The sequence below is a fragment of the Podarcis tiliguerta genome (assembly GCF_965153285.1).
Source record: "Podarcis tiliguerta genome assembly, chromosome: Z".
Classification (NCBI taxonomy): domain Eukaryota; kingdom Metazoa; phylum Chordata; class Lepidosauria; order Squamata; family Lacertidae; genus Podarcis; species Podarcis tiliguerta.
This window is the reverse complement of record NC_139553.1, coordinates 20,482,747-20,510,451: the sequence shown is the minus strand read 5'-3', so window position 1 is coordinate 20,510,451 and position 27,705 is coordinate 20,482,747. Positions and strand designations below refer to the sequence as shown.

General features: G+C 44.9%; 1 protein-coding gene across 1 annotated transcript in view; it reads right to left on the bottom strand.

The window, feature by feature from the left end:
- The window catches only part of MSN (moesin), a 77,494-nt gene that overhangs the window by 25,636 nt on the left and 24,153 nt on the right, over positions 1 to 27,705 (bottom strand). Inside the window, exon 2 of the mRNA XM_083423752.1 lies at positions 12,031 to 12,114. Within this exon, the coding sequence (XP_083279878.1) occupies positions 12,031 to 12,114 (84 nt within the window). The remainder of the gene's footprint in view (positions 1 to 12,030; positions 12,115 to 27,705) is intronic.

Below are 27,705 nucleotides of genomic sequence, written 5' to 3'. Positions count from 1 at the left end.
TCGGGATGAAAGAAAATGCCCATCACTGCGTCAGCATAATGGTTGGAGGGTGACTGTTATGTGAGGTGGGAGGAAAATGGCCTGATCCAAAGGGCTAAAATGACACGCTGTTCTCAAGGCAGTCTTTCCATCTAGATGGGGGCAGCCACATTCACACCTACAGGCCTCTGTTTCAGTTTCCCTGCTGAAAGGCTAACAGTGGTTCAGGAGGCTGTGTTGCTTCAGGAGAAGCCATAAGAGCCCCCACCCCAGCACAGTAGGGCAGTTTTATTCCATATAGCCATACAAATCCAACATTTCTAGAAGCCAGAAGCAGCCTCACATTAGAGGAGGAAACGAAGGTGACTGAGACCATCTCCAAAGGGAAGACTGTGGGTGCCAATAAGAGAAGCAGAAGGAGAGAGATCAATAGAGCTGGCCCATGGAGAAGTAAGAAGAAGAAGAATTTTATTATTTGTATCCCGCCCATCTGATTGAGTTGCCCCAGCCCCTCTGGGCAGCTTCCAGCATATACAGAAATGTAATAAAACATTAAAAACTTCACTATACAAGGATGCCTTCAGATGTCTTCTAAAGGTTGTATCTCCTTGACATCTGATGGGAGAGCAGTCCACAGGGCAGCTGCGACTACTGAGACGGCCCTCTGCCTGGTTCCCTGTAACCTCACTTCTCGCGATCAGGGAACCACCAGAAAACTATTGGAGCTAGACGTCAGTGTCTGGGCTGAATGACGGGGGTAGAAGCACTTCTTCGGGTATAGAGGGCTGGGGCCATTTAGGGCTTTAAACGTTGGCATTTTGCATGAGCCCCATTGAAATCCCATCAATTATAATTAGGATCTTCATAGCACAAGGAAATGACCCCAAGCTAGTCGCCGGTGGAAGCAATGTATAATAATATAATAATAATAAATTTTATTTATATCCCGCCCTCCCCAGCTGAAGCCGGGCTCAGGGCGGCTAACAACAATTAAATAATCAAACAATCAAATAATCAAACATTCTAAAAACATTCCATTATAAAAATTAATTAAAGTCAAATTAATGGCAACCGTTGAGCAAAATTCTGTGCAGATTGCCAGAGGAGGGAGTCAGGCTGGGACCTGACCAAAGGCCTGGTGGAACAACTCTGTCTTGCAGGCTCTGCGGAAAGATGTCAAGTCCCGCAGGGCCCTAGTCTCTTGGGACAGAGCATTCCACCAGATTGGAGCCGCAGCCGAGAAAGCCCTGGCTCTAGTTGAGGCCAGCCTAACCTCTCTGAGGCCTGGGACCTTCAGGATGTTTTTATTTGACGAGCGTAGGTTTCTCTGTGGGGCATACCAGGAGAGGCGGTCCCGTAGGTACGAGGGTCCTAGGCCGTATAGGGCTTTAAAGGTTAAAACCAGCACCTTAAACCTGATCCTGTACTCCACCGGGAGCCAGTGCAGCTGGTATAGCACCGGATGAATGTGATCTCGCAGTGAAGACCCTGTAAGGAGTCTCGCTGCGGCATTCTGCACCCTCTGGAGTTTCTGGGTCAGTCTCAAGGGCAGCCCCACGTAGAGCGAGTTACAATAATCCAGTCTGGAGGTGACCGTCGCATGGATCACAGTGGCTAGGTCAGGGCGAGAGAGGTAAGGAGCCAACTGCTTAGCTTGGCGGAGATGAAAAAATGCCGCCTTTGTTATAGCTGCAATCTGCGCCTCCATGGAGAGGGAGGTGTCGAAGATTACACCCAAACTCTTAACGGATGGTGCTGGCACTAATTGCACCCCCGCTAGAGATGGGAGTTGCCCCCTCAATCCCATATCGTCCCGTCCCAGCCAGAGGACCTCTGTCTTCGAAGGATTTAACTTCAACCGGCTCCCACGTAACCATCCAGCCACAGCTTCCAAGCATCTGATCAGTGTGCCTGGGGCCGAGTCAGGGTGGCCATCCATCAACAGATAGAGTTGGGTGTCATCAGCATACTGATGGCAGCCCAGCCCAAAACTCCGGACAAGCTGGGCGAGGGGGCGCATAAAGATGTTAAAAAGCATCGGGGAGAGTATCGCACCCTGGGGCACTCCACACACCAAGGAGTGGCGGGATGACAATTCCCCCCCAAGCGCCACCCTCTGTCCCCGACCAGAGAGAAACGAGCGCAGCCATTGAAGGGCTGTGCCCTGGATCCCCACGTCGGCAAGGCGGTGGTCCAGGAGTTCGTGATCGACCATGTCGAAGGCTGCTGACAGGTCTAGAAGAATCAGCAGCCCCGACCCGCCTTGATCCAGCTGCCTGCGGAGATCATCTGTTAGGGCGACCAGAGCCGTCTCGGTCCCATGACCAGCGCGGAACATCAGGAACCATGACTACCTCAGACATCAGGAACTCTGGAAATTGCCTTGTATGAAGACGAACCATGAGAACCTAAGAGTCTGCTGGATCAGGCCAATGGCCCATTTATCTCACCATGCAGTAACAAAGCATATATTTTCAGAGCAGCAACATCCACACTTTGGAACTCCCCGCCTGTTGACATCAGGCGTTTCTTCACCATATTCTTTTTGGCACCTGCCGAAAACATTTCTGTTCAGGCATGCCTATCCAGATACACAGAATGTTGACATGTACTTTTAACCTGGTTTTTAGCTTATCATAGATTATGTTCTGAAGGTTCGAATTTTATTTTATTTTTAGCTTTTTTTAACTCTTGCTTTATTCTTTTGGTAAACCACACTGAGTTTTGAGGGGTTTTTTGGTCAAGTAATATATAAATTTCATGAATAAGTAAGAATGAACTCAGTGTACTCACTTACCTAACTACACTGCTTTGTTTTGTTTTTTAAAGTTATATCACCATGAATTAACCTGAGCTTGGAAGGGGTGAGAAGGAGTTGTAACAGGCACAGTCTGGGACAGAACTTCTCTATAAAATTGCCTAGTCTTAGAAAAGATGAAGAAATATCTTGTAACGTGTGTGTGTGTGCCCACGCGCTTGCCTATATCAACACACACAGGTACAGGCCTGTCCTTTATATCCACCTTAGGGCTACCATCTTGAATTTGAGGCAATCTGCAGCCATGCAAGGTTGCAAAACTCAAGAGGAAACATAAGCTGTTTCAAAGCAAGGAAAACCTTGTGTCATAATTTCAGTTTCCATCTGCTGCTGTTTCTCAGGAACGTATTCCCACAGATGTTAAGAAAACTGCTCAGCTTGTGCTAGCAAAAACTTTTAGGAAATTACAAACACTTGCATTGTTAGTCTGATCCTCTCATACCTCCAAAGGATAGGTAAAACCTTAAGGTGAAACCTACCACTATCTGAGGGGCAAAGCTGGCTAATTAACATCTAATCTCCACAATTTTACACTACAAACCAGATACAACCAACATTTGTCCACTTCACAGAAGCTCCTGCAAGAGCCACAGAAGGAAATATTTCAGGATAAAATTATGGAAGGGGCTGGAAGCTGGAAAGGTCCGGGAGACGACGTCATTCAGAGGAAGCATTTAGTCACCAGTTTCCTCTGAGTTCTGGAGACTGGCCAGAGGGAGTCTCCTAGCTGCCCATGTATTTGCAGCATGGAGAAGGGATGCTTAGGCCACAAATGGGTTGGGTTCAAAAAATAAAGGAGAAGAAGAGCCTTGAGGTCCAAACCAACTGACAGAGCACTTGGAAGTGCACACACAATTTTGGCTGAAGAGCTGCTCCTTCCTGCCAGGCAGACGAGGAGAGAACGGCCCACTGCAAGCTAAACAGCAGTGCAGTTTCACGGGACACGTCTCAAGCTCAGGACTTCCCCTCAAAGCTGCTGCCTCATTTCCTGCCCAGAGGGTGGGGCCGGGCCAGCTATGGCGGGGGCTCCTGCACAGCTCCCTCCTTACCAGGCCTCACTGCATTGCTCTGTGTGAGAGAGTTTCGTTTCCAGATGGGACTGACAAGATTCAAATAAAAGGGAGCAGCAATCGAGCATGACTGGGCAGGAGAGGGACCGCCTACCTAGGTTTCCAAAACTGCCATAAGAAGCAGGATAAAGATAAGGCTGCTGTGACAGCAGTGCATAGTTAAACTATGGAACTCACTCCCTCAGGAAGCAGGGACGACCACCAACCTAGATATAGCTTTAAAAGAGGATTAGACAAATTCATGGAAGAGAGGGCTCTCAATGGCTGTGCTCTGCCCACAATCGGAGGCCTACCTTTTCTCTATAAAGATAGCATTTAAAACACATGATTCTGGTCCCTGCACTGGGAAAATATTGCAGCCCTTCAAGAATACAGAACTCGTCCTGGAGTTATCTTTGAGGAGAGAAGACATATACAGTGGTACCTCAGTTTACGAACTTAATCTATTCTAGAAGTCCGTTCTTAAACTGAATCCGTTCTTAAACCGAGCCGTGCTTTCCCTAATGAGGCCTCCTGCCGCTGGAGCCCTTCCACCTTTCAGATTCCGTTCTTAGACCAAGGTAAAGTTCAATAACCGGAACACTACTTCTGGTTTTGTGGAGTTCGTAAACCAAATCATACGTAAGCAGAACTGTTCTTAAACCCGAGGCACCACTGTAACTAGCTGCAATTCGAAAGCAATGTGAAACACATTGCCTTAAATTCTCTCCATTAGAATAACGTGGCCTATTTTTTTTTTAATGCAATTCTAGGGTTTCATTCACATACGCACACAGTTCGCATAGATGTATAATTTGAATACAGTGGTACCTTGGGTTAGAGATGCTTCAGGTTACAAACACTTCATGTTACACACTCCGCGAACCCAGAAATAGTACCTTGGGTTAAGAACTTTGCTTCAGGATGAGAACAGAAATCGTGCTCTGGCGGCGTGGCAGCAGCGGGAGGCCCCTTTAGCTAAAGTGGTACCTCAGGTTAAGAACAGTTTCAGGTTAAGAACGGACCTCCGGAACGAATTAAGTTAATACGTTCTGGAGGTCCGTTCTTAACCCGAAACCATTCTTAATCTGAGATGCGCTTTCGCTAATGGGCCCTCCCGCTGCTGCCACACCGCCGGCATACAACTTCCGCTTACATCCCAGGGCAAAGTTCGCTACCAGGAGCATCTGCATCCGGGTTAGCGGAGCTCGTTACCTGAAGTGTTCGTAAGGAGGACGGTACGTAACCCAAGGTTCCACTGTATTTCACGCCGCAAAATAAGTTGTTTGCTTTGAAACACTCTTATCACTTCCCTAAGGCCTTATCAGTCTGGAACAGAAACAAACCCATCACATGCATCAGCATTTCAAAATCATAAGCCAACTACAACTACGGTACTAATTCGGCATTTTATAAACACTTACAGGAGAATCTGGGCCAATGAATTTTAAGCAGAGTTACTGATTTGCAGAATGGCCATCAGCTGGCCCCAAAAGCAGTGGCCAGATTACTGGCAGCTAGAGTTGGTCTTTAAAGCAGGTGCATTGGCTGCCAGTCCAATTCTGGGTGCAAAGCCTTAACCAAATCAGGTCCCAAATATCTGAAACACTGCTGCCTTTCCTAGAAACCCTCCAAGTGTTAAGGCAGAAGGGAACCCTGTTGGCAGTTCTAACAACCTTTTGGGATGGTAGCCGCCCAGGAAAGGGCCTTCTCTGTGGCAGCCCCTAAATTGTGGAACTCCCTCCTCACAAAGATGCACCTGACACTTTTGCTATATAGCTTCTGGCAAATGCTTAAGACACACCTCTTTACTCTGGGATGTGGTTGTTTTCAAGGCCCACCCTACCTATTCCTGTGATTGCAATAAGTTTTATCTTTTTTTAAAAAAATTAATTGTTGTAAACCCTGTTAATGAAAGGTGGGCAATAAATTTAATGATGATCATCATCTTTCACCATCTCCATTATTTAGGGTACAAAGTGGCCGGCATGGTGGTGGCTTAAATAGCCTGATACAAAACCGGGGCGGGGGGGCAGAGTCTGTTATATTGCCTGGCAGCCACCATGCCTTTGTTTTGGGAGTTTGTAGCTACTAGCCACGTAATCTTACTTCAGTCCTCCATTATGCTAACAGCCCAATGCAACTGCGTCATTTGTAAAGTTGCAGAACTGAAAACAGGGCTCCAACAATGTTCTGTCGGAGAGAGAGAGAGAGAATGAGAGAGAGAGAGAGAGAGAGAGAGAGAGAGAGAGAGAGAGAAGAGTTTCTTAGCCAAGCTGTTTTTATTTTTCTTCTACCACAGGGCAGGCTGGGCAAGCCAGAACATTCAGTCAGGCAGCAAAAATAAAGTATGGAACAATCGGTTTTATTTCCCATTGTGGCCAGAGCTGAATGGGTTATTTCCTTTGCAAATCAACTTCCTCCCGTTGCAATTGTCCAGAGACAGTTGCCGAGTTCCAGGGCAATGATTTTTTTTTTTTAAAGGCAGATTAGATTTTTTATCAAGGCATTGGCATAGCAGCAACTTCCTGGATTCATGAGTCTTCCTACAGAAAGGCAACTTCAGAAGCCAAAAATAAGACATGGCCAGCCCACCAACTCTAATGCCTCCAAGACTCCTGGAGCCTTTGCTCTGGAGAATCTATTCTGAACTCCCTTTTGCCCAAGACCTGCAGTAAAGGTAAAGGGACCCCTGACCATTAGGTCCAGTCGTGACCGACTCTGGGGTTGCGGCGCTCGCCAAAAGTCAGGTAAAAACCTTTCCTGGGTACTTCTAGTACTCTGAAGGCCTAGACCAGTGGTTCTCAAAATGAGCGGTACCTCTCCCTGATGGTGGTGGGGTATAATCTGGTACTAAGAGGAAGGTTGGAGCCAGGGGGGGCTAAATGATTATCAGACTTTGGAAAGTTAGTATCACTGGATCACACTCATCAATCTTGTTGAATTAATTGAACTAAATATTTTCACTTGGTTTTTGAACAAATGTACAATTAATTGTTATAATTTTGAATTTTATTGCATTACACGATAGACAGTTAAACTGGTGCTAGACCACTTTTTATGTACTTGACAGTAGCAGCCAGGATCTTAATCACAAGAAACTGGAAAAGTGAAAAAACACCTACGATAAATGAGTGTGGCCGGTCCAAATGATAGAGTATTTGCAGTTGGCTATGATGACGGGGAGAGTTAGAGGGTATCCAATACAGAAAGAACAGAACAAATGGAAAAATTTAAAGAGTATTTGAAAAATTATTGTAACACCAACAATCTCCTGGCAGAACTCAAATGATTCTTGTAAAATAAAAGTATAGATGACAACTCCTTTTTTTTTATAAGAACAAAGAAAGTAAATAGTAATTTGAAACTGTGTGTAAAACAATAATAGGAACAACAATACAGTGAGTCTAATCGGAAGTCAAATTTATTTATTCCCCCCCCCCATTTTTTCTTTATTTTTTATTATTGGGCCCTGTTGATTCTTCCTCTGAGCTTCCTCCTGCGACTGAGCCCTGAAGATGGAGAACTGGGAGAGGGGAGGACAGAGCAGAGGAGGACATGCCCCCCCCCCGAGGGTCTATGCAAAAATTTGAAGCCAGCTGCTCTTGAGCTGAAGCTTGCAAGATGCACACATAGTCTTCTTAATACAATAATATTAGTAATAATTTAAGGCACTCCTTAAATTAGGGAGATGGGGAGTAGCTCAGACAGTAGAGCATGAGACTCTAGGGTCAGGGTCTTGGGTTCAAGCCCCACATTGGGCAATAGATTCCTGTGTTGCAGGGGGTTGGATTAGATGACCCTTGGGTTATCTTCAAACTCTACAGTTCTACGATTCTATGATCCTGTTCATGTGGAGATCCAAGCTCCCCCTGCCCCTGTAGGAGGGGCCAAGGCAAAACGAGAGACTTCAGATCAGCCCCAGATGCCTAGTAACCCTATGCATGACACATTGCTAAAGGAATGCCCTGCTCAAATCACTGGTAATATGGACTTAAGCTTAACTTGGCCAAGCTGAGTTCTGTCCCTGCAGTGTCCACAATTGGGGTTGACTTATACATGATAGTAGCTAGGAGCAGCTGACAGTGTGCATGGAGCACTATGAACAGTCAGGACACATTATACAATCTGTTATTATCATCAAGAGACATGTGTGCTTCACGTCCTCAAGACTCTGGTAACTGCTTGAAATTTATCTCTGACATAGCGCTGAATGTTGCTGGAAAGCAGTGAGACTGACTTTTGAGCATCCCTGGGCTCTGATATTTCTAGGACAGTAGAGGCCCAGTAGAGCTCTCTCGTCATTTCCTTTTCCAGCTAAATCATGTGGCCTTGTGACACTAGAAATCGTGGACATCCAGTGAAGCTGAAGGTTGGATGATTCAGGACTGATAAAAGAAAAGACTTCCTCACGCAGTACATAGTTCAACTGTGGAATTCACTTCCACTGGAGTCAGTGATGACCACCAACCTAGATGCCATTAACAGAGAATGGGACAAATTCATGGAGAAGAGGGCTATTGATGGCTACTAGCCAGAATGGCTATGCTCTGCCTCCGCAGTTGGAGGCAGCAGTGCCAGTTACTGAAATACCAGTTGCTGGAAACAACAGGAGAGGGGGGTGCTCTAGATCAGGCTTCCTCAACCTCAGCCCTCCAGATGTTTTTGGCCTACAACTCCCATGATCCCTAGCTAGCAGGACCAGTGGTCAGGGATGATGGAAATTGCAGGCTCAAAAAACATCTGGAGGGCAGAGATTGAGGAAACCTGCTCTAGTCAGTTGGCCACTGTGAGAGCAGGATGCTAGACTAGATGGGCTGCTAGCAATTTTATTTTCAATTCATTTCCTAATGAATGATGCAATGAAATCTGAAGCAAAGATGGAACAAGAGATTACAAACACCCACACCTACATCCGCATATGCACATAGTCACAGCACGGGTGGATCATGCCGTGGCCCTTTCTTTGTGCTCATGTCAGCCTTAAGATGTTAACCAACTTATTTCTTACAAAACACTAGTATATCTCATCCCCAGTAGACAAGGTGTATGAATATAAAACCAATGCAATTTAAATCATCATTTAGATAACCAAAGATAAAAAGGGCCATTTAAGCAACTGAGTTAAAATCAATCCATTATTTCCTCAACAAGTGGCCATACTAAATTTGTTGATACAACAACTATTAAAACATGTTTGCAACTTAACTTTCACTGAGTGCTATGTAGTACAGCGGTTCTGAAAGTGGGTGGTACTGACCCCTAGAGGGTAGTGGGATTACCTGGGGGGGTGTGTTAAGAGGCAAGAGGGCAGTAGGGGGTCACTGGTGGTGTAAATGACTATCAGACTTTGAAAAGCTGGTATCAGTGGATCAAGTTTGTCAGTTTTGCTGGATTAATTAAACTAGTTTTAACTGGATTTTTAATTCTTACTGTTTCAATTTTCATGGTATTACTATCTTCCTTACTGGGTTGTGCAAACAACAATTCAGAAAGATGCTTTTTATAAGGTAGGGTAGGGTAGGGAACCCTGGCGGTGAGTGCATTGAACCATGGGAGCGGTGGTCCGAAAGGGTTTGGTTGCTGCTGGGCTCGAGCATAATACAAATGCATGCATATTGCATGAAAGGGTTTTGTGCCTGCTTTGGGAGGAAAGCGATAAGGATTTTGGGTGTTTTTGCTGCAGCAGGTTATAATGGATACTAACAGAACAGTGAGGTTATATTGTAGAAATCCTCTATGTGAAAGCAACACTCTGTTTTGACAGATGTAAGGAGGAAATATTAGGGAGGAGGCCATAGTGCCACAGCTGTCTGTAAACAGGACATAAAAGAATGGAAAAAAAAGAAACCAAGGACAAACATTTTTATTCAGGAAGACCCCATACTTACTTTCCCATGAAGATGTTGTTCAGGTGATGGGGCCAGAACAGACACGCAAGGTTGTGGAAAGCAATAGTTCTGTGCTATCCTTCCTTTTTGGACCACCTTCCCCAACCTAGAGGTTTTGGGATACAACTCCCATCAGTCCCACCCAGAACAGCCATGCCTCCATCAGCTCTGCAGGCTAGACCAAAACCTCTGGAGGCCCCCAAATTGGGATAACTGGCTTGCCCTCCCCTTCACCTCCCATGACCAGGAAGTTATGGCTACTTTGTCAGCCCCAACCTGCATAGCACAAGAGTCAAAACAATCCTCTTTGCCAGGGGCCATTTGACATGTTTTGAGTTCCATCTGATATTTTGTTGCTAATTTTGGTGTTGTTTAACACTTCTGCATTGTTTTAAATTTTCGTTAATTGTTTTGTGGACTTCTTTTGAACTTGTGAATTCTGTTCAGTTGGGACACCTTAGAATATTTATATCCCGACTCTTGGCACGTCAAACCATATACTTGGGAAAGCGGTGGTCATGAATGTTGGTCACTTGATGACCCATACATGTGATTGGGAGGTGAGGGAGAGTGTGTTTATGGAAGGAAGTCGAGCATGTGAGGAAGCAGGGGATGGGCCTCCTTCAATACAGGCTCCCTTTTGACAAGAGAGAAGTGGAAGAGTTGCTTTATATCAGTGGTGCGCTCTCATGAGCAGTGGAATTACCTAGAGCAGGCTTCCTCAACCTCGGCCCTCCAGATGTTTTTGGCCTACAACTCCCATGACCCCTAGCTAGCAGGACCAGTGGTCAGGGATGATGGGAATTGTAGTCTCAAAACATCTGGAGGGCAGAGGTGGAGGAAGCCTGACCTAGAGGGACACTAAGAGGCAAGGGGGCAGCCAGAAGGGGGCAGTGGGTGATGTAAAATAAATAATTTATTATTTATACGCTGCCCATCTGACTGGGTGGCCCAAGCCAGACTATCAGGTTTTGAAGAGCTGATTATCACTGGATCAAGTTCATCAACTTTGTTGAATTAAATAAACTACATTTTAATTGGATTCTGAACAAATGTGCAATTAATTGTTACTGTTTTGAATTTTGTTATGAAATTATCATTTGTAGTGGGTCATGCAAACGGCCATTCTGAATAATGCTTTTTATAGGGTAGGGGGCACTGGGGGTGAGTTTACAGAACCAAGAGGGAGTGGCCCCTAAAAGCCTGAGATCCATGTTTTTCAGTCGGTGAAAGATAGCCAGAGTAGAAGAAAACACTTTCACCTGGTAGCAGCCAAAGCATCCAAAGGAAAAGAGAGTCATTGGACTTTGCTGCAACTCCTTTGCACTACATGACCCATGGAAGCTAGGGTGCAATGACAGGCAGCAGCACATAGAATAAATAATATACATACCCCCCACCCCCAATCACATCTAGGTTGGCACGCAGTCTAACAACACACTGTTCTGCTTTTTATTTGGTAGCGCATTCAGCTTCATGAGTCAGTATATGAAGAAACCAGACCCAGTCATGGTGTAATAATATTACACCATACATAGAGCATTAATGCGCTGTAATGGATAAGCATTTCAGAGTGTGGCATGGGGTACAAGAATTAAAACTACTACAAGCCCCAAATAATAAAAGTGCTTTATGAGTAGGTTAACCACAATGAATCTATTTCCTCACAATGCCAGAATGTCTAATGGAGGGAAATATAAACCCTGAGGAGACTTAAGGCTTTATTGCGAGTCACACCCCATTCTAATGCAATCTATAGGAAACCATCAGGCAAGACATCTAAGAACAGATAGGAGAGTTTGTCACCAAGGTAGAAAGCTTCGTTGGCTCTAACTACCTTTTGCCAACTGGTGCCCTCTAGATGTTTAAGACATCCCATCAGCCTCAGACAGGAGAGTCATTTCCTGCGATTATGGGAGTTATAGCGCAGCAACATCTACAGGGAACATGGCATAGTCCTTTCCTCCTCCATGAACCTGTCCAATCCTCTTTGAAAACTATCCAAGTTTGCGGCTGTCACTGCCTCCTGGGGGAGCAAATTCCATAGGTAGACTATGTGCTGTGTGAATGAGTCCTTTCTTTTATCCTTTACTATCTTTTATTTACCTTGCATCTCACATCTCACCCGTGTATTTGGTTGCTGTGGCTAGCTGCACCTACTAGTCTTAACAACAAAGGCTGCTCCGCACATTGTTATTTATTGCTTGATGAGATTCCTCATCATTCAATATCCAATTCCACACAGAGAAAAATGCTTCAGATGATTCAGTCTGTACATGGCTGGTCTACCTACCTGGTCAAACAGCTGCTTCCCTGTGGTGTTGGGCTGGATGGCAAACTCCAGCTCAGCATCCATGGTGGTAACTCGGACAGTAATCTGGAATATAAAACAGGAGGGTAGAATTAGAATCCAGATGCCTCATGAAAATCCGTTCACCCATCCAGCAGCATGAGCCAAAATTTCTTTCTTACTATAAAATATTTATATGCTGCTGTTCCATAAAACATATCAAAGTGGCTTACAATGAAAGTACATGTTCAAAACTCCTATTGTTCTAGGCACATTTTGCGACAGGGAATTTCATCAGCGCATGCCGTTTCTGAGCTCTGGGCACAGTGCTACGCCGAAGATTTCAGATTAAAACTGCAGAGTGGGAGGAAATGAGGATCTTTTCTGCTTCCCCACTTCCAGCTACTCTCTGAAGACTGGAAAGAGACCCTCTTAAGGATATTAGGGGGGGGTGGGCAGGGGAAGGACTAGATCATGTGAAAAATGAACATATTATTTTAGCTGCAGTTCATTCATTTTCAGCTTTGTATTCTTGTTATTTTTAAAAAGCATGCCTAGACATTCTGTTGTTACGCTCATAACCTAGGATTAAGGTGCCATTTAGCTCCTAGCTTTCATATCTCAGTTTCTAACACTGAAGCCATACAGTAAAAAAAAAAAAGGTTAAAATCAGACATTGATTAACCATTGTGAAAAGATGTAGTCTCAATTACCTGCATAGGCCTTGGCAGAAAAGAAAAGTTTTCAGCAGCAGTTTAAAAGATGAAACAGCCTTTATTGAATGACTGAAACCCATCACCATTATCTCAAAAATGTACTAGATCAGCTTTCCCCAACCTGTTGCCCTCCAGATGTTTTGGGCAACTGTCATCAGCTCCAGCCACCATGAACAATGGCTGATGTGAGGTTGGAGGGAATTAAATGGACACACTTTGGAGAATGAGAAAGCAAACCTGCATATCAGAGTAAGAAGCAATTTTGTGCTATGAAAAGCAATACATTCCTATCAAATATTAAGAATATATTGAAATCTCTTTCCAAGCTCAATAATATGCAATCAAGCAAGATTCTGTAAAGCCATTGGTGGATCCAGGGGATCCAGGTGGCATGGGCTCGTGGCTCTTGCAAAGTGGGTCACCCTAAGCAGCTGCCAAAGGAGGTGCAACTGGCCTTTCATTCTGGAACAAAGAGGCAGAGATGAAACTAGAAGGTGGCTTTCTAAAGTTCCAGGGTGGCCATACCCATTTCCCTTCAAATACCCCCTCTGGGAGCATTCTTCTCTACAGGATGTTCTTGTAGGGGGAGATAATGAGGGACGCGGGTGGTGCTGTGGTCTAAACCACTGAGCCTCTTGGGCTTGCTGATCAGAAGGTCGGCAGTTTGAATCCATGTGACGGGGTGAGCTCCCGTTGGTCTGTCCTAGCTTCTGCCAACCTAGCAGTTCAAAAGCATACCAGTGCACATAGATAAATAAGTACCACTCTGGTGTGAAGGTAAACTGTCTCCATGCGCTCTGGCACTCGTCACAGCATCCTATTTTGCCAGAAGTGGTTTAGTCATGCTGGCCACATGACCAGGAAAGCTGTCTGTGGACAAACACCAGCTCCCTCGGCCTGAAAGCGAGATAAGTGCTGCACCCCATAGTCACCTTTAACCGTCCAGGTTTGGTTTTGGTTTTTTTACCTTTTACCTTACTGTCCAGTGAGATACTGGAATGACTTTTCAGTTTCACCTGCCCATGCAAGTTTGTTTTATACTAGCCGGTTTCTTCACTGGCACTCAATTAATAAGTTGGCTTGGCAGCTATGGTTGGATTTGTAAAGAGGTCAGCAGTAGGAGTGTTACATTAATACAGAGGGCTACACCAAAGTTAATACTATTTGCAACCTACATTTGTGGAGCCTCCACGCACAATGTGCTTTGTGCCCAAAGACAGAAACATTATTCTTTCTAAAGGGAATGAAATCAAAAGTTGTTTTTCAGTGATCTAGTGTACACTAACACCAGCAGTCCCTAACCTTTTCAGAATCAGGGTGCACTTTTACACCAAACATGCATGTGGAGGCCCTTTTCTTAAGCTTCTCCCATAGAGGTGCACGGTGGTAGTTCTCCTGTTGTGACCCATCTTGGACCAGGCCATGACCCACTAGAGGGTCCCAACCCACCAATTGTAGACCAGTGGACTACATTAACATAGACAGTTCTCACCCTGTGGGATGCCTTGCCAATACAAGTTTGACAGGAGACATGCCCACTCATTTTTAGAAGTCTTCTATAAACTATATAACTTAGACAGGGCTTTCAAACCTGAGGTTCTCTGCAAACCAGCTCTTACTGATAGATTTTATGTTTTTATCATTTTTATCAACCAACTGGCAAGGTCAGTATTATCCTCCTTCCTGCAACATTGTCTTAAACTTGGCTACTTGAAGAACCCATGAGAATGTCAAAGCCAAGAGGTTCTCAACACTGACTCTTTTGGGACACCCACAGTAACACATGAAATATATAAATGCCTCCCTTAGATCAACACCGAGAGAACTCTGTTTGCAGAGTGCCCTGTGTCATTCAAGTTGAGCAAACTCTGTTACATGAGCTCACAACATACTTGGAAGGAGTTGAAGCAAAGAGCTTTCAGCAGAAGAAGATTGATTGGTTATCCACTCTTCACCCACACTGGCAAGCAACACAAAAGATTGTGTTGGCATTCAGTTCTTGGCTGAGTATCGACATAGCCTGAGAAAAGGAGCTTCAGCTGCCTTTGGCACCTGCCCAGGCTCCTCTGCACAGACATCCATGCACTTTTAACAAAAGCCAGACTCCTTTACTACCTGGGTGCCTTTGACACACCACCATCATTGCAGAAACAGGCCTTGTCCCTCTGTAGTTGAGCTCACTCTCCACTCATTGCAAGACTTTGGCAGTAAAAGAGACCTTATAGCCCCTCCAGAAGCAGCAAGAATCTTGTTAGAGTAATGATGGAGCAGTCATGGGCTGCTATGCCAGCGATCAATCACTACATAGCAAAGGTTAGGAGATGTGCCAAAAAAAAACTGAATTAGAGATGCTTCCTTTCTGAATTAGGTAGGAGCCTATTTGCTAGTGATTACATGGACATGTAGATTTGGTATGTTTAGCCTGGAAAAGAGGAGATTGAAAAGAGATAAAACAGGTAAGCTTTTAAGAAACAAGACATGGATTGTATGCTCATCTGCTAGGTGGCTCATGGTTTACTGAACAAAACATGGTTAAAACAAACCATTGTTTCATGTGCTTATACTTGATGTGTGTTTGCAGTTATTAAGATAAAAAAAGTGTCACTGCAGAAGCATTCCGGGGTTTAGAGTATTTAAGAATCAGCTCAAAGTATTGCAAGACACAACTGTTTTGGCAAAGGATACTTTGCAAGCCTGACTCAGGAATTTGCAACATGTCTTAAGGAGCATCACAGACTTTCCTAGAAACTCATCAAGTGGCTTTGAGCAATCTAGACCTTCACAATATGGACCTACCTTAGCAAGTTATCATGACAGCCTTCAAAGTATTTTAATGCCTGCTGCAAATTTCAGAACACACTTTGAAAACAACAAGCCCCATCAAATGCAAACAATAATTTTAGTGGAGGGATAGTAACCTTTGGCCTTCCAGTTGTTGCTGGACCACAACTCCCAGTCCCATCATCCATGCCCACTGGCTATGCTGGCTGGGACTGATGGGAGCTAATGGCTGATACTGGATGGGGGGCACATCTTAGCCACACCCGGTTTAAAGATTGCAAATGAGTGGGACTGTCAAACTTCCCAGAAACATCTGTGCTACCTCTCCATAATCCACCCCCCACCCCCCGTTTAAGGAGTTCAGCTGGGCCATACACAGTGCAGCCAAGAAGCATCACAATTGACCATGACATTCAGTCAAGACTTCATAAACTGGAAGGTCAGAGACTTCTGCATAGATACCCACAGTATAAGTCTGGCATGTCCTGGGGGAAAAAAGCTCAGCAACTTTGGTTGTCCCTCACGCATGTTCACTTCATCGAATCTGGCCCTCATTGAAAAAAGTTTGGGCACCCCTGGTATAAGTGTTTGATTGTTTGTTCACTATTTCATATGGTCTCACATAGGAAAGGAAGCCTCTGGCTAGAAGTTTTAACATTTGAATTTTTAAAGGCAAACATTTGTCTCCCATTTTCTGAAATATCCTCAAAATAGAAGCAACTTTAAAAAATAAAAAAAGTTACAAGCAAGCCTAAAAGAGCCTGAACCAACAGATATTCACAGGGAAGGAACAGGCATTTTATTTTGGTAGTTTTAACACTTTTGTAGTTCACTTCAACACAGAAAGATGGCTATGGAGGCGTATTGTTACCTGATGCCATTTATTTTCACCCCACCCTTTTTCTCCAAGGAACTCAAGGTGGCATACATGGTTCTCCCCATCCTTATTTAATCCCCACAGCAACCCTGTGAAGTAGGTTAGGCCAAGAGTGAATGACTGGCCCCAAGTCACCCAATGAGCTTCATGACCAAATGGGGATTTGAACCCTGGTCTCTCCCAGGCCCTATTCTGACATTCTAACCACTACACCAACAATGCACAGCTAAGCACTGAAACTGCTGTGCAGAGTCATTCTGCAGAGGATGGAGTATATGTTTTAAGATGTTCCAGCAATGAAAATTGGAAGGTAGCGGTTCTCCAAGGTTGGTGACAAAATATTTTCAAGAGGCATTTCTTTGCTCCCATGGTGTAAACAGCACCTCGTTGGCCCTACTGTTGTTGGAGCCAGCAGGTTTTTCTAACAATGCAAAGTGTGCAGAAATCTGTTGACCAGAAGCGGGCGGGGGGTGGGGGGAACGATCCCTCTTTCAAAGTGCTGTCAACTCTGGAGGCAGGGAGAGGAACAAACAACTATTTGCCTGCCAAAACAACTCTGAACACACACCCTGAGGAGTGGGAACAAAGAACACTGTCTAGCTGACTTATGACATCAGTTACAAAAAAGAGCAAGGAGTCTAGATTCTTCTTGTTGCCCACTGGTGAGCAGCTGCCCCACCATTCATGCCTCCTGTGGGGCACGGTGGGGGTGGGAGAGGGTGAGGGGTATAGTTCTAGAAATGCTTCTGCAATGGACTGTTCAGATCTGTGTATGGCCAAGGGCAACACCATGGTGAAAACTGGGTCTTGTTTATTGCATTTATGTCCCACCTTTTCCTCCAAGGAGCTCAATGCGACATGCAGCCTTGTGGAGTTTTCTGCCACACAAGCTGGTTATGGTGTCTGGCTTAGATTAATAAATAACCATGTGAATGTAAGAAAAGCCCTGCTGGATCAGGCCAAGGGCCCATGACTCTAGCCTTCTCTTCTCACAGGGGCCAAACAAATGCCTGTAGGAAGCCAGCAAACAAGATTTGAGCGCAAGAGCCCTCTTCCCTCCTGGGGCTTCAAGCAACAAAGACTGAGGGGTCATCCAGACTTCCTTTTGTGCCACATTTCTAGGCACAGGTCCAAGCTTTAAAAACCTCCATTCCAGAGTGTGCTTTTTCTTTTTTTTTGGTCCCAGCACTTTCTCTGGGAAAACCCCCCACATTTTACCGCTGAATGAGAGTAAATGGCAATTGTATTTTCCATGGATTGTTGTTGCTCCACTTCAGTGGTAAAACACTGGTTTTCTCAAGGAAAGCACCAGGACAAAAAAAACCCCACTCTGACACTTTAAATCATGTACCTATGCCTGGGAAGCCACCAGTACAAAAGGAATTCTGGATGACTCCTCAGTCTGCAAATAACTATTTAGCCATGATAGGACCTCAGAGAAAGTATGCTTCTAGCTGTAGATACCTGGGAGAAGGAGTGTTTGCTGTTGCTTTGCTCACTGGCTTCTCAGAAGAGAACTTTTAACTGGCTTTCACTGAAACAAAAAACTAAGCCCAATGGTTGTATCAACACTACCCCACCACTGATTCAGGCCGTTGTATGGGTATACCCACTATGTATGTATGTATACATGCATGCATGTATATATGTAAAGTAGTGCTATCTACTATAGGAAAACTTAACATCCAACACCCAGAGAGCAATTTCAGATAACTACAAGAGTGTGTGATCAACTGCTATAGAGAACAATCTATAGGGACACCAAAATTCAGCTAGGTAGGAGCCTATCCTCCATGGGAAAAAGTCTCATTTATCCATCAAGCCAGCAGAACTTAGAGAGTCCCTCAGTGACCTGGTGCAGCCTCAGGATTATTTTCTTGCACACCTTCTGATATATGCAACAACAACATGATTTCACCCCCAGCTCCCCAAGACCTTTCAGACTGATCTCCCAGAGGCTTCCAAGGATCAGGAGAGATATGCCCTCCCCATCCAGAATGGGAGCTCCAGCAATACTTACAGGCATTTGCCCACTTTTCCAATCGCCAGCCCTTCTCCGCAACTCTCCTTTGGTATTTTATGCGCCAACAGAGAGAGGGCGGGGGCACCCTGGGTCATATGAAAGTGCTTGCAATTGCTGAAGGGATTACAGTTTAATTAAATCAAACCTCCTGTAAAGGGGGGCTTTTCAGATCCCTAAGCTAATCAGGAAACAGAACACCAGCTAGAAGGTGCTCCCAAGGTTCGGAGCAGAACCCTGTTGCAACCAGAAGAGAACAAGCTTAACCCTCCGCTTGGCTGCCTTGGGAAGGATCCCAAGAAGTCGAGCTCAGCTCCTGATTGTGGGTTTCCCTCTGAGGCATCTGGTTGGCCCCTGTGAGAACAGGATGCTGGACTAGGTGGGCCCCTCCTGGTCTTATCCAGCAAGCTCTCCTCACTCAGAAAAAGGCCAAGATTGGTAAACTTGTTTGCTTGTTTTTACACTCCAACATCAGGAATATAGAAGCAGTTGCAAAGCATGAAATGGTGGTGGAAGAAGAAGAGAAATGTTAAATGGTGCGCTTCACAGCTGTCTACATGACTACCTAAAACTTCCTTCCCACAAGCCTCTTTCAGTCATTCCTGCCAATAATTTTACTTGACTACCCTAAACAGCTGCAAACCACATTTCATTTGCAAGCCTATATATATTTACTACTGAATATATTGGTTCCTACTGAACCAAGTAGGGTTTTACTTCCAAGTAGACATGTGTAAGACTGAACTTATGAGCGTATTTTAAATGCTCCACAAGCAAAGTGTCTGGACTTTCCATTAAGACACTGAATAAGGCAGCTTTGGAATAAAAGAGTTGGACTAGATGACCCTCTTTGGCCTCTTCCAAATCTATGGTTCCATTATTCTAAAGTGCGGAAGCTGAGCACTCTATTTGGCGGTCCCAGAATTCCTCCACAGAACTGACTCTTTGCCCTGAAAAAAGGAAATAATTCCAATATTGCAATAGGATTTTACAGTAGAACAGAACATGCAAGGGTAAGGACATAAGAGGCCACTTCAGGATGTAGAGAGCTTTCAAGGGTGTTCATGCCAGAGATGCTTTCAGACTTTTCCTTAGAAGCTGTAAAGAGCTCCTTGAAAACTCGCTTGGTTGTCTGATCCACTAACAGAGACAAAGCACCCTTTCTGTGTGGCTTTCCAACATTGTCCATTTTCTGGAACCAACTGAAAACCTTCCTCTTCCTAAACTTGGGTCTCCAGCTATTTTTGGACTAAAAGGTAAAGGTAAAGGTACCCCTGCCCGTACGGGCCAGTCTTGACAGACTCTAGGGTTGTGCGCCCATCTCACTCAAGAGGCCGGGGGCCAGCGCTGTCCGGAGACACTTCCGGGTCACGTAGCCAGCGTGACGAAGCTGCTCTGGTGAGCCAGCACCACGCAGCACACGGAAACGCTGTTTACCTTCCTGCTAGTAAGCGGTCCCTATTTATCTACTTGCACCCGGGAGTGCTTTCGAACTGCTAGATTGGCAGGCGCTGGAACCGAGCAACGGGAGCGCACCCTGCCGCAGGGATTCGAACCGCTGACCTCTTGATCGGCAAGCCCTAGGCACTGAGGCTTTAACCCACAGTGCCACCCGCGTCCCTATTTTTGGACTACAACTCCCTTTATTCCTAGCTAGCAGGACCAGTAGTCAGGGATGATAGGAATTGTAGTCCAAAAACTACTGGAGATCTTATGATTAGATATTGATAATAATTTGGGGTGCACTGCAATGCTCATTGCAGATATCCACGTGTAGCTTTTCAGCTAGGTCTACTCTTTTCTGCACATGTACATGGAAAATGATTTGCCAGAGTTCTCCAGTGCCTTCTTTCAGGGCTGTGTTTTTCTTGAAGTTCCACTGTATGCAACAGAGCACACACCATTCTCTTGAAATGGAAATGCCTTGCATTTTCAGTGTTCCTCAGTGCTTAGCTTTGGAACATACAGAACATCCCCTCCTCTGTGTCCTTCCACACACCTTCTCCAGAGGTATCCTAGAAGCCCATCCTCTGTGTTTGATTCACCTCCTTTCCATTGATTGGCTCTGGTCAGCACAAAGCATGAGAAGGCTTCTGAGTGGCTAAAAAGCTCTCCATCCCTGCTGATTGGGTGGCTCTAGGACACTGGAGACAGGGGACCCAGATGCAGAAAAAGTTAATTGTTCTTTGCCCTCTTGTAACCTCAGACAACTCCACCACTGGTACCACACAGGTATTAGATTTGCACCTGGCACCAGAATTTAGCATCCCACAGTCCTCTGCTTCTACTGTGGCTAGAAGCTTCCCAAGTAATGCTTGATATGAGCAAGCAATATGAAGCAACAGAAGAGGGTCTCCCTCCTGTGGTGCAGGCCTGACTTGCTGCCTATGCTGTGTTTCCTCTGTTTCCTGTTTCAGTCGGCTGGATGGCTATTATTTTCTGTGACTCACAAGAGACAACCATGTGTACAGGAAGATGCCCCTTAGTGGCCCTCATGCAAAGTAAGATTGGCCCCCACCAGCCAAAGCTAAATACCCTCTTTACACACGCACACATGCGCACACCTTGCGAAAACCTCAAGCCAGGTTCACTAAGCATCTCAAGATGCACATTTGAGTACCGGGGTCAAGTTTACTTGTGTGGATCATGGAAACATCCATCATAATTGTTTTTGCTTTGTGTTAGGAAGCAGGCTCTGGTGATGAGGGCTAGGAAGTCACAGCAAAGCTGTTCCAGCGAAGGGCGTGCTCTTGTGACACTCAAGTTCATATATTTATGGCACTGCTTTTTGAAACACTTATTCATGAACTTGTGCAAGGATCCAATTCCTCTATTTTTGCCATTTCCTTTCTCGCAAATAGAATCTTCAAGCACCCTCCCCTCGCTTTCCTGTCGCTGTTTCAAGAGATAACAGATGCTTTGGGCTTGGATTTATTTTTTTTTTTTTTTTTAAGGCAGGCATTTAGAAGAATGGTTTGCAAAAAGCCAATTTGGTCATGGTGACATTTTGGTTAGCTCAGAGAAAAACAAAACAAAACAGCGGTTTAGACTGACAAGCAACTCCCCCCTGGGATACTCTGTTCTTGGCCCCGAAGTGGCACAAATTCCAAATTCAAAGAGTAAAGACAGGACATGGCTGGCCTTGGTTCCAAACCACCTCCACTACATTCAGTTTATATGTGTGGCTCCCTAGCACAGCTGAATCTGAACTGTGAAAATGGTATCTATAGAAGATGCAATAGTAAGGAACTCAATACGACCACTATCATCTCCATTTCCTTGGCACAAGTCTTACGAATTTTTAGAATTACCACTCTTTGCCTTTGTATAAAAGGGAAGCTTTCAACTGTCCCATTGTTTTTGTTTTAAATAAAGTGCAAGAATAAACAGAAATGGTTGAACATAAGATGAGCCTACAGGACCAGGCCAATGGCCCATGTAGTTCACTGTTATCACAGTGGCCAACTAGATGCCTGTGGGAAATGAGCAAGCAGGACCTGAGCACACAAGCAACACTCTTGCCCACCCTCCAAATAATAACAATAATAATAATAATAGTGATTTTATTACTTATATGCTGCCCACCTGACTGGGTTGCCCCAGCCACTCTGGGAAACCATACTGGTTGGAGCTGATTGTAGTACAATCAATCTGGAAGGTGTCCAATTGGTGAAGGCCGCTTGAAGGACTTCTGGGGGAGAAGATGGACTGAACATCTTCTGTCAACAGCTCATTGACCGAGATAATTATGTGAGGATTAATGATAACCAAGCAGTAAATCTTGGGTTATTGAATTCACTCTTGATAAATAGAGTGAACAAGGAATTAACCTCTGTTGCTCTGAACAAGCTGTTTTTCATGCTGGGAGACAAGAGGTTTTGTGGAACCCTGACAGGGGTGAGTGACTTAGAGAGGAGGAATTTTCATCTTGCCCTCAAACCACATAACAGCCATCTAGGCTAGCCCTTAGGGCAAAGGTCAGCAGAGCTTCCCTTTCTCCAATTACCTTCAAGATTGCTAAAAATAACAACTGAAGGGGTTATATGTCTGCCAGTTGAAATTTACATCTGGAGTGTGAGCTAACTTCTGGCTGAATAAGAGGTGGTCATTAAAAGACTAAAAGCAAAACAAAGGGCATGTTTTAATTGTACAGTGGTACCTCGGGTTAAGAACTTAATTTGTTCTGGAGGTCCGTTCTTAACCTGAAACTGTTCTTAACCTGAGGTACCACTTTAGCTAATGGGGCCTCCCGCTGCTGCTGCCGTGTTGCCACTTGTTCTCATTTTTGTTCTCATCCTGAAGCAAAGTTTTTAACCCAAGGTACTATTTCTGGGTTAGCAGAGTCTGTAACCTGAAGCGTCTGTAACCCGAGGTACCACTGTATTGCGTTTGATTGTGACTTCCAACATAATATAACAGAGCACAGCTGTAACTGTAGTTCAAGAACACCTGGTTGGGAAAAGCTGCTACAAGTAATCTACAGAACTGTTAAGTCCCTATCTTACAGGGAACTGAACTTTGCCATAAAAGAAGGCCATACATATCTCAGAGGTAGAGCATCTGCCTTGCACGCAGAATGTCCCAGGTTCAATTCCCAACAGCACCTCCAGATTGGACTGGAAGAGAGTCCTTGTCCCAAACCCAGACAGCCACTGCTGGACAATGCTGAGGTGGGTGGACCAATGGGATCTGATCCACTTTAAGGGACCTTCCTATGTGCTTATGTTCCCAAACTGCCCTGGGATGAAGGATGAAGCATGTAGCTGTAGTTTTCTTTTTTGAAAAATGAATAAACAACCGAACAGGTGACTTTCACTGTAGTGTTGTGATTAAAATGTTGGACTGGGACCTGGCAGACCAAGGTTCAAATCCCCGATCAGCCATGAAGCTTGCTGGGTAAGCTTGTACCAGTCATTGCCTGAAGGCCCACCTCACAGGGTTGTTGCGTAGATAAAATGCAGGGGGGAGGGAGAACTATGTACACCGCCTTGAGTTCCTTGAAGAAAGGTGGAATATAAATGTAATAAACAAATGAACTGGAAATAAAAAAAGAAGCTGACTTTAAGTCATCTGTCCTAACAGAAGGGTTTTTAGATGGGCAGATGCAGTCGTGAAATCACTCATAGGGTAAGGCTTAAAATACCACATATTTTTTTAAAGGCAGAGACCTGGGTGGGGCATGCCAAAAACTTGGACTTGCTCATTGCTTCTTGTTGAGTAACTGCCCAGCAGGCAAACTGCTCGGAAACAACGAACCGTTACTCACTAGGCCTGCCCAGACTATGAGGTCTATCTATTCCAAATATATCTTTAGCCAGAAATGGTTAGATCAGGGAAATCTGTTTCCAAGAGCATTCTAATGTTTAAGCTCTAAATCCTCATGTTTAAAAAAAAAAGCAAAAGAGCAGCAAGAGGGACTCGTGTGCGAGCCTATAGCTCCACAGCTCTGCAGACAAGGAACTGCTGTGCTTTTCCTCTGGGAGGGATGCTATGTTTTCCGGAAAGAGAAAGTGCTCTGCCACACCACTCCTGAAATCGCATACGGTGGTACCTCGGGTTAAGAACTTTGCTTCAGGAAGAGAACAGAAATCACGTGGTGGTGGCGGCGCGGCGGCAGCGGGAGGCCCCATTAGCTAAAGTGGTGCTTCAGGTTAAGAACAATATCAGGTTAAGAACTTAATTTGTTCCAGAGGTCCGTTCTTTATCATACAGCCTTCCTGTCCTATAATGGTCTCATGCAGATGTCCCGCACATCAGCCTATTCTGGATGTCTAAGAAATCTAGCCTTTCAGGAGTTTAGTGAAGTCATCTTTTGCCTGCTGCAATTCCACTTCCATTACTGAACACGCCCTGAATGTTTCCTATGTGCAACACTGGAAAAGGGACAGAGTAAGCTATGTTACTCTGACTTGGAAAAATAAAAGGCAAGTTTAGGGGTGGGGCCAGTTTCAGAGCAAGACATGCTTATTACTTCTTCATTTTAACTCCACTCAAAGCAGGATTTCAAGCTGCGGTTCTCTCTCTCTCTCCCCCCCCCCTTTTTTTGGCATTGATATCCCATGTTTTCCTCCAAGGAGCTCAAGGTGGCTTGCACAGCTCTCTTCCCTCTCCTCATTTACTCCCCACAACTTCCCAATGAGGTAGGATAGTCTGAGAGGCAGTGATTGGCCCAAGGGCCACCCAGTTAGCTTTATGGCCAGACACTCTAGAACCACTGGCTCTCAAAAGTTGATCCGCCACCATATGCATCCAGCCCCAGAACCAGTGAGGTTACTTTGCAAGCTACTGTAGTCCAGGTTCACATGTGCAGCAATCAAGTGATGGTAACACCATGAGAAAAAAGATTGGCGTCATGTCAGTTCACACCCTTCATGTGCAAATCACCTAGTGGTGTACCTGCCATAAATCCAATTTCAGAGCAAAGAGAGGAAACTGAGCTGGCAGGAAAGCTCCACACATTCACAGTTCAGAGATTCTCAGAAGTCTGAGGGTTTCAGGTCACAGAAAGCTATTTGAAAGCCTCAGGCGGAGGGCCAAGAACTACTTTAAAATGCTTAGGTGTTAAAAGACACACCTATGTTGCTTTTTCTCTGAACAAGACCAGCTATATGTTATACAATAACTGTTAAACATCAGCTTTCTGGATCAGATAATTCCTAGCAACATAAAGCTGGATGCGCTTGAAAACTTAAGTCCATGAATTAAGACCATAACCCTTTCATTTAGCCTTACATCTGGCACTTAAGATATATGCTGCCCCTGACTACAAAAGCTTTTGCTGAGCCGCTCTTGGTTAATACCTGGCAGGAGAATTTGGCCAGTACTTTTTGAGGTCTACTTAACCACACAACCAATGACACTGTGTTGTTAAGAATTCCACAGCTCAGGTGTGTTTTGCATAACTGACTTTTAGCCTGTACACCCTAGTGCAAAGCAACTTTGCACAACCAAAGTTTTGATTCCTGCATTACAGGGGGCTGGACTAGATTATTCTGGGGTACCTTGCAACTCTACCATTTTAGGATTCTATGAAAGCCAACTATGAAGGGTTGCCCTTACTGACTGCCCGAACCTTCAGGTGATGCAACTGGATCTTGCTTTATTTGTGTTATTCTTAAACTGGTGCCCACCAGAAGGCCTTCTTGAGGACAGGATAAAAATTAAGCAAAAGAGTGATTACCCCCCCCCCAACAAACCCCAACTCTGATGCCATTTCTAACACGAGTGAGGAGAAATTATAAATGGTGCAGTTCATATCTGAGAGAAGAGTAGATTTCTCCCTCAACATATTGATTGTAGAGACATAAAGACAAAGTGAAACATATCATAGAATCATAGAAATGTAGAGTTGGAAGGGTCACCAGAGGGTCATCTAAGCCACCCCCCAGGAATGTAGGAATCACAGCTAAATAATTCCTGACAGATGGTCATCCAACATCTGCTTAAAAACCTCCAGCAAAAAAGGGTCCTTCACCTTCTGAGAGAGTCCGTCCCACTCTATCGACCTAGTGTTCTAGGCCCAATTGCAGAGCTTTCTTGAGGAAGACTGGAGCCACGTTATATGTTGGAAAACTCCAGCCAAATACTAAGCAGGCTGCCTAAGTAATCACTATGAAAACAAAAAGACAATGAATCCAGCTGGAAGCTGGAAGAGTGGGCTGTTCTCCTCCTGGCAGTGGCCAAAGGTTCCTTTAAAAAAGGGGTCCTTGTGCCAAATTCTACATGCCTGTTTTCCAGACTTGCATCACAGAAGTCCGACCAAAAAGGGAAAGTTAAAAATAAAGTCAAGTGCTTATCAAGTCAAAGTCAGCTCTGTTGCCTGCTTGCTATTTGAGCATTTCCATACAAATATGGTATCAACATTAGCCTGGAAGGGATTCAGCTGGTGGGAGGGAGAATGTGGTAAAATATGGTGGTTGTGTCAAATGGATTTGTTTTCTACCAACCTAGGTGGGTGGCCAATGGAGGAACTTAAAAAGCAAATGTTTTGGGAGACTGTAGATTTTGGCTCCATGCCCCCCCCCCCTGCGCACACAATATGGATACAGTGGTACCTCGGGTTAAGAACTTAATTCGTTCTGGAGGTCCGTTCTTACCCTGAAACTGTTCTTAACCTGAAGCACCACTTTAGCTAATGGGGACTCCCGCTGCTGCTGCCGAGCGATTTCTGTTCTCATCCTGAAGCAAAGTTCTTAACCTAAGGTAGTATTTCTGGGTTAGCAGAGTCTGTAACCTGAAGTGTCTGTAACCTGAAGCGTCTGTAACCCGAGGTACCACTGTATATCTGTCTCTGGGTAACTGCTGGTCTTTGTTTCCAGTATGAGGGCCAACTGCTCCCAAAGAATCATTGGGCTTGCAGCACCTAGCAGAGGCAAATCCAATAAAAATCTCCATTTTCAGGGCAAGTCCAAATGCTGATCTTAATCTTGAAGATCAAGCCAATGATCTCCCTGTGATTTTACCCCCTTTCTGCTGATTTGCTTAAGAGTCAATCTCACAAAGTCTTCTGGGGACTCAGAAGGTGGCTCATTATTTTGTGACATATTGATTGGTCCTACTAAGGCAGGCATGTCCAAAGTCCACTTTGGGGGCCTAATCCAGCCCCTGTGGCAGTTTATTTATTGGAGTCAAATCCTAAAAAGAGCTCAACAACTTTGGTTGGCCCTCACTCATGTTCACTTCATCAAAAAGTGATGATGAAAAAACTTTTTCTTTGAAAAAAGTTTGCGCACCAGTAGATTGAGCACTTTTCACCCTGGATTTTAATTAGAAGCTATGAAAGGCAATGGATGTGGGGGAGGCCCTTCTATGTGTCCCACCTCCAAAAGAAGCACAAAAGGTGGTGGTCAGAGAACTGGTGCCTGTTTGCTTTTTTCCCCTTCTCCCCACCAATCCCATTTCCCTTTTGCATTCTATCTTTTAGACTGAAAGCCTGAGGAGGGCACAGATTGCTATGCTTTCTAAGCTATCTTTGAACTGCTCTGACAGCCTTGTTTCAGCTGAAGAATGTTTAAAAGTGCTTTCAACAACAACAACAAAAACCCAAAACCCTAACAGACTTGAGTCAAGCGGCAATTTACTGTTTCACAACAAAAGATAGCAACTACACCTGGGAACTCCCTGCCTATTGAAGATGGGCGGGCACATTCACTGCACACTTTTCGGCACCTGCTAAAAACATTTTTGTTTAGACATGTCTACCCAAATATTTAGGGATGCGGGTAGCGCTGTGGGTTAAACCACAGAGCCTAGGGCTTGCCGATCAGAAGGTTGGCAATTCAAAT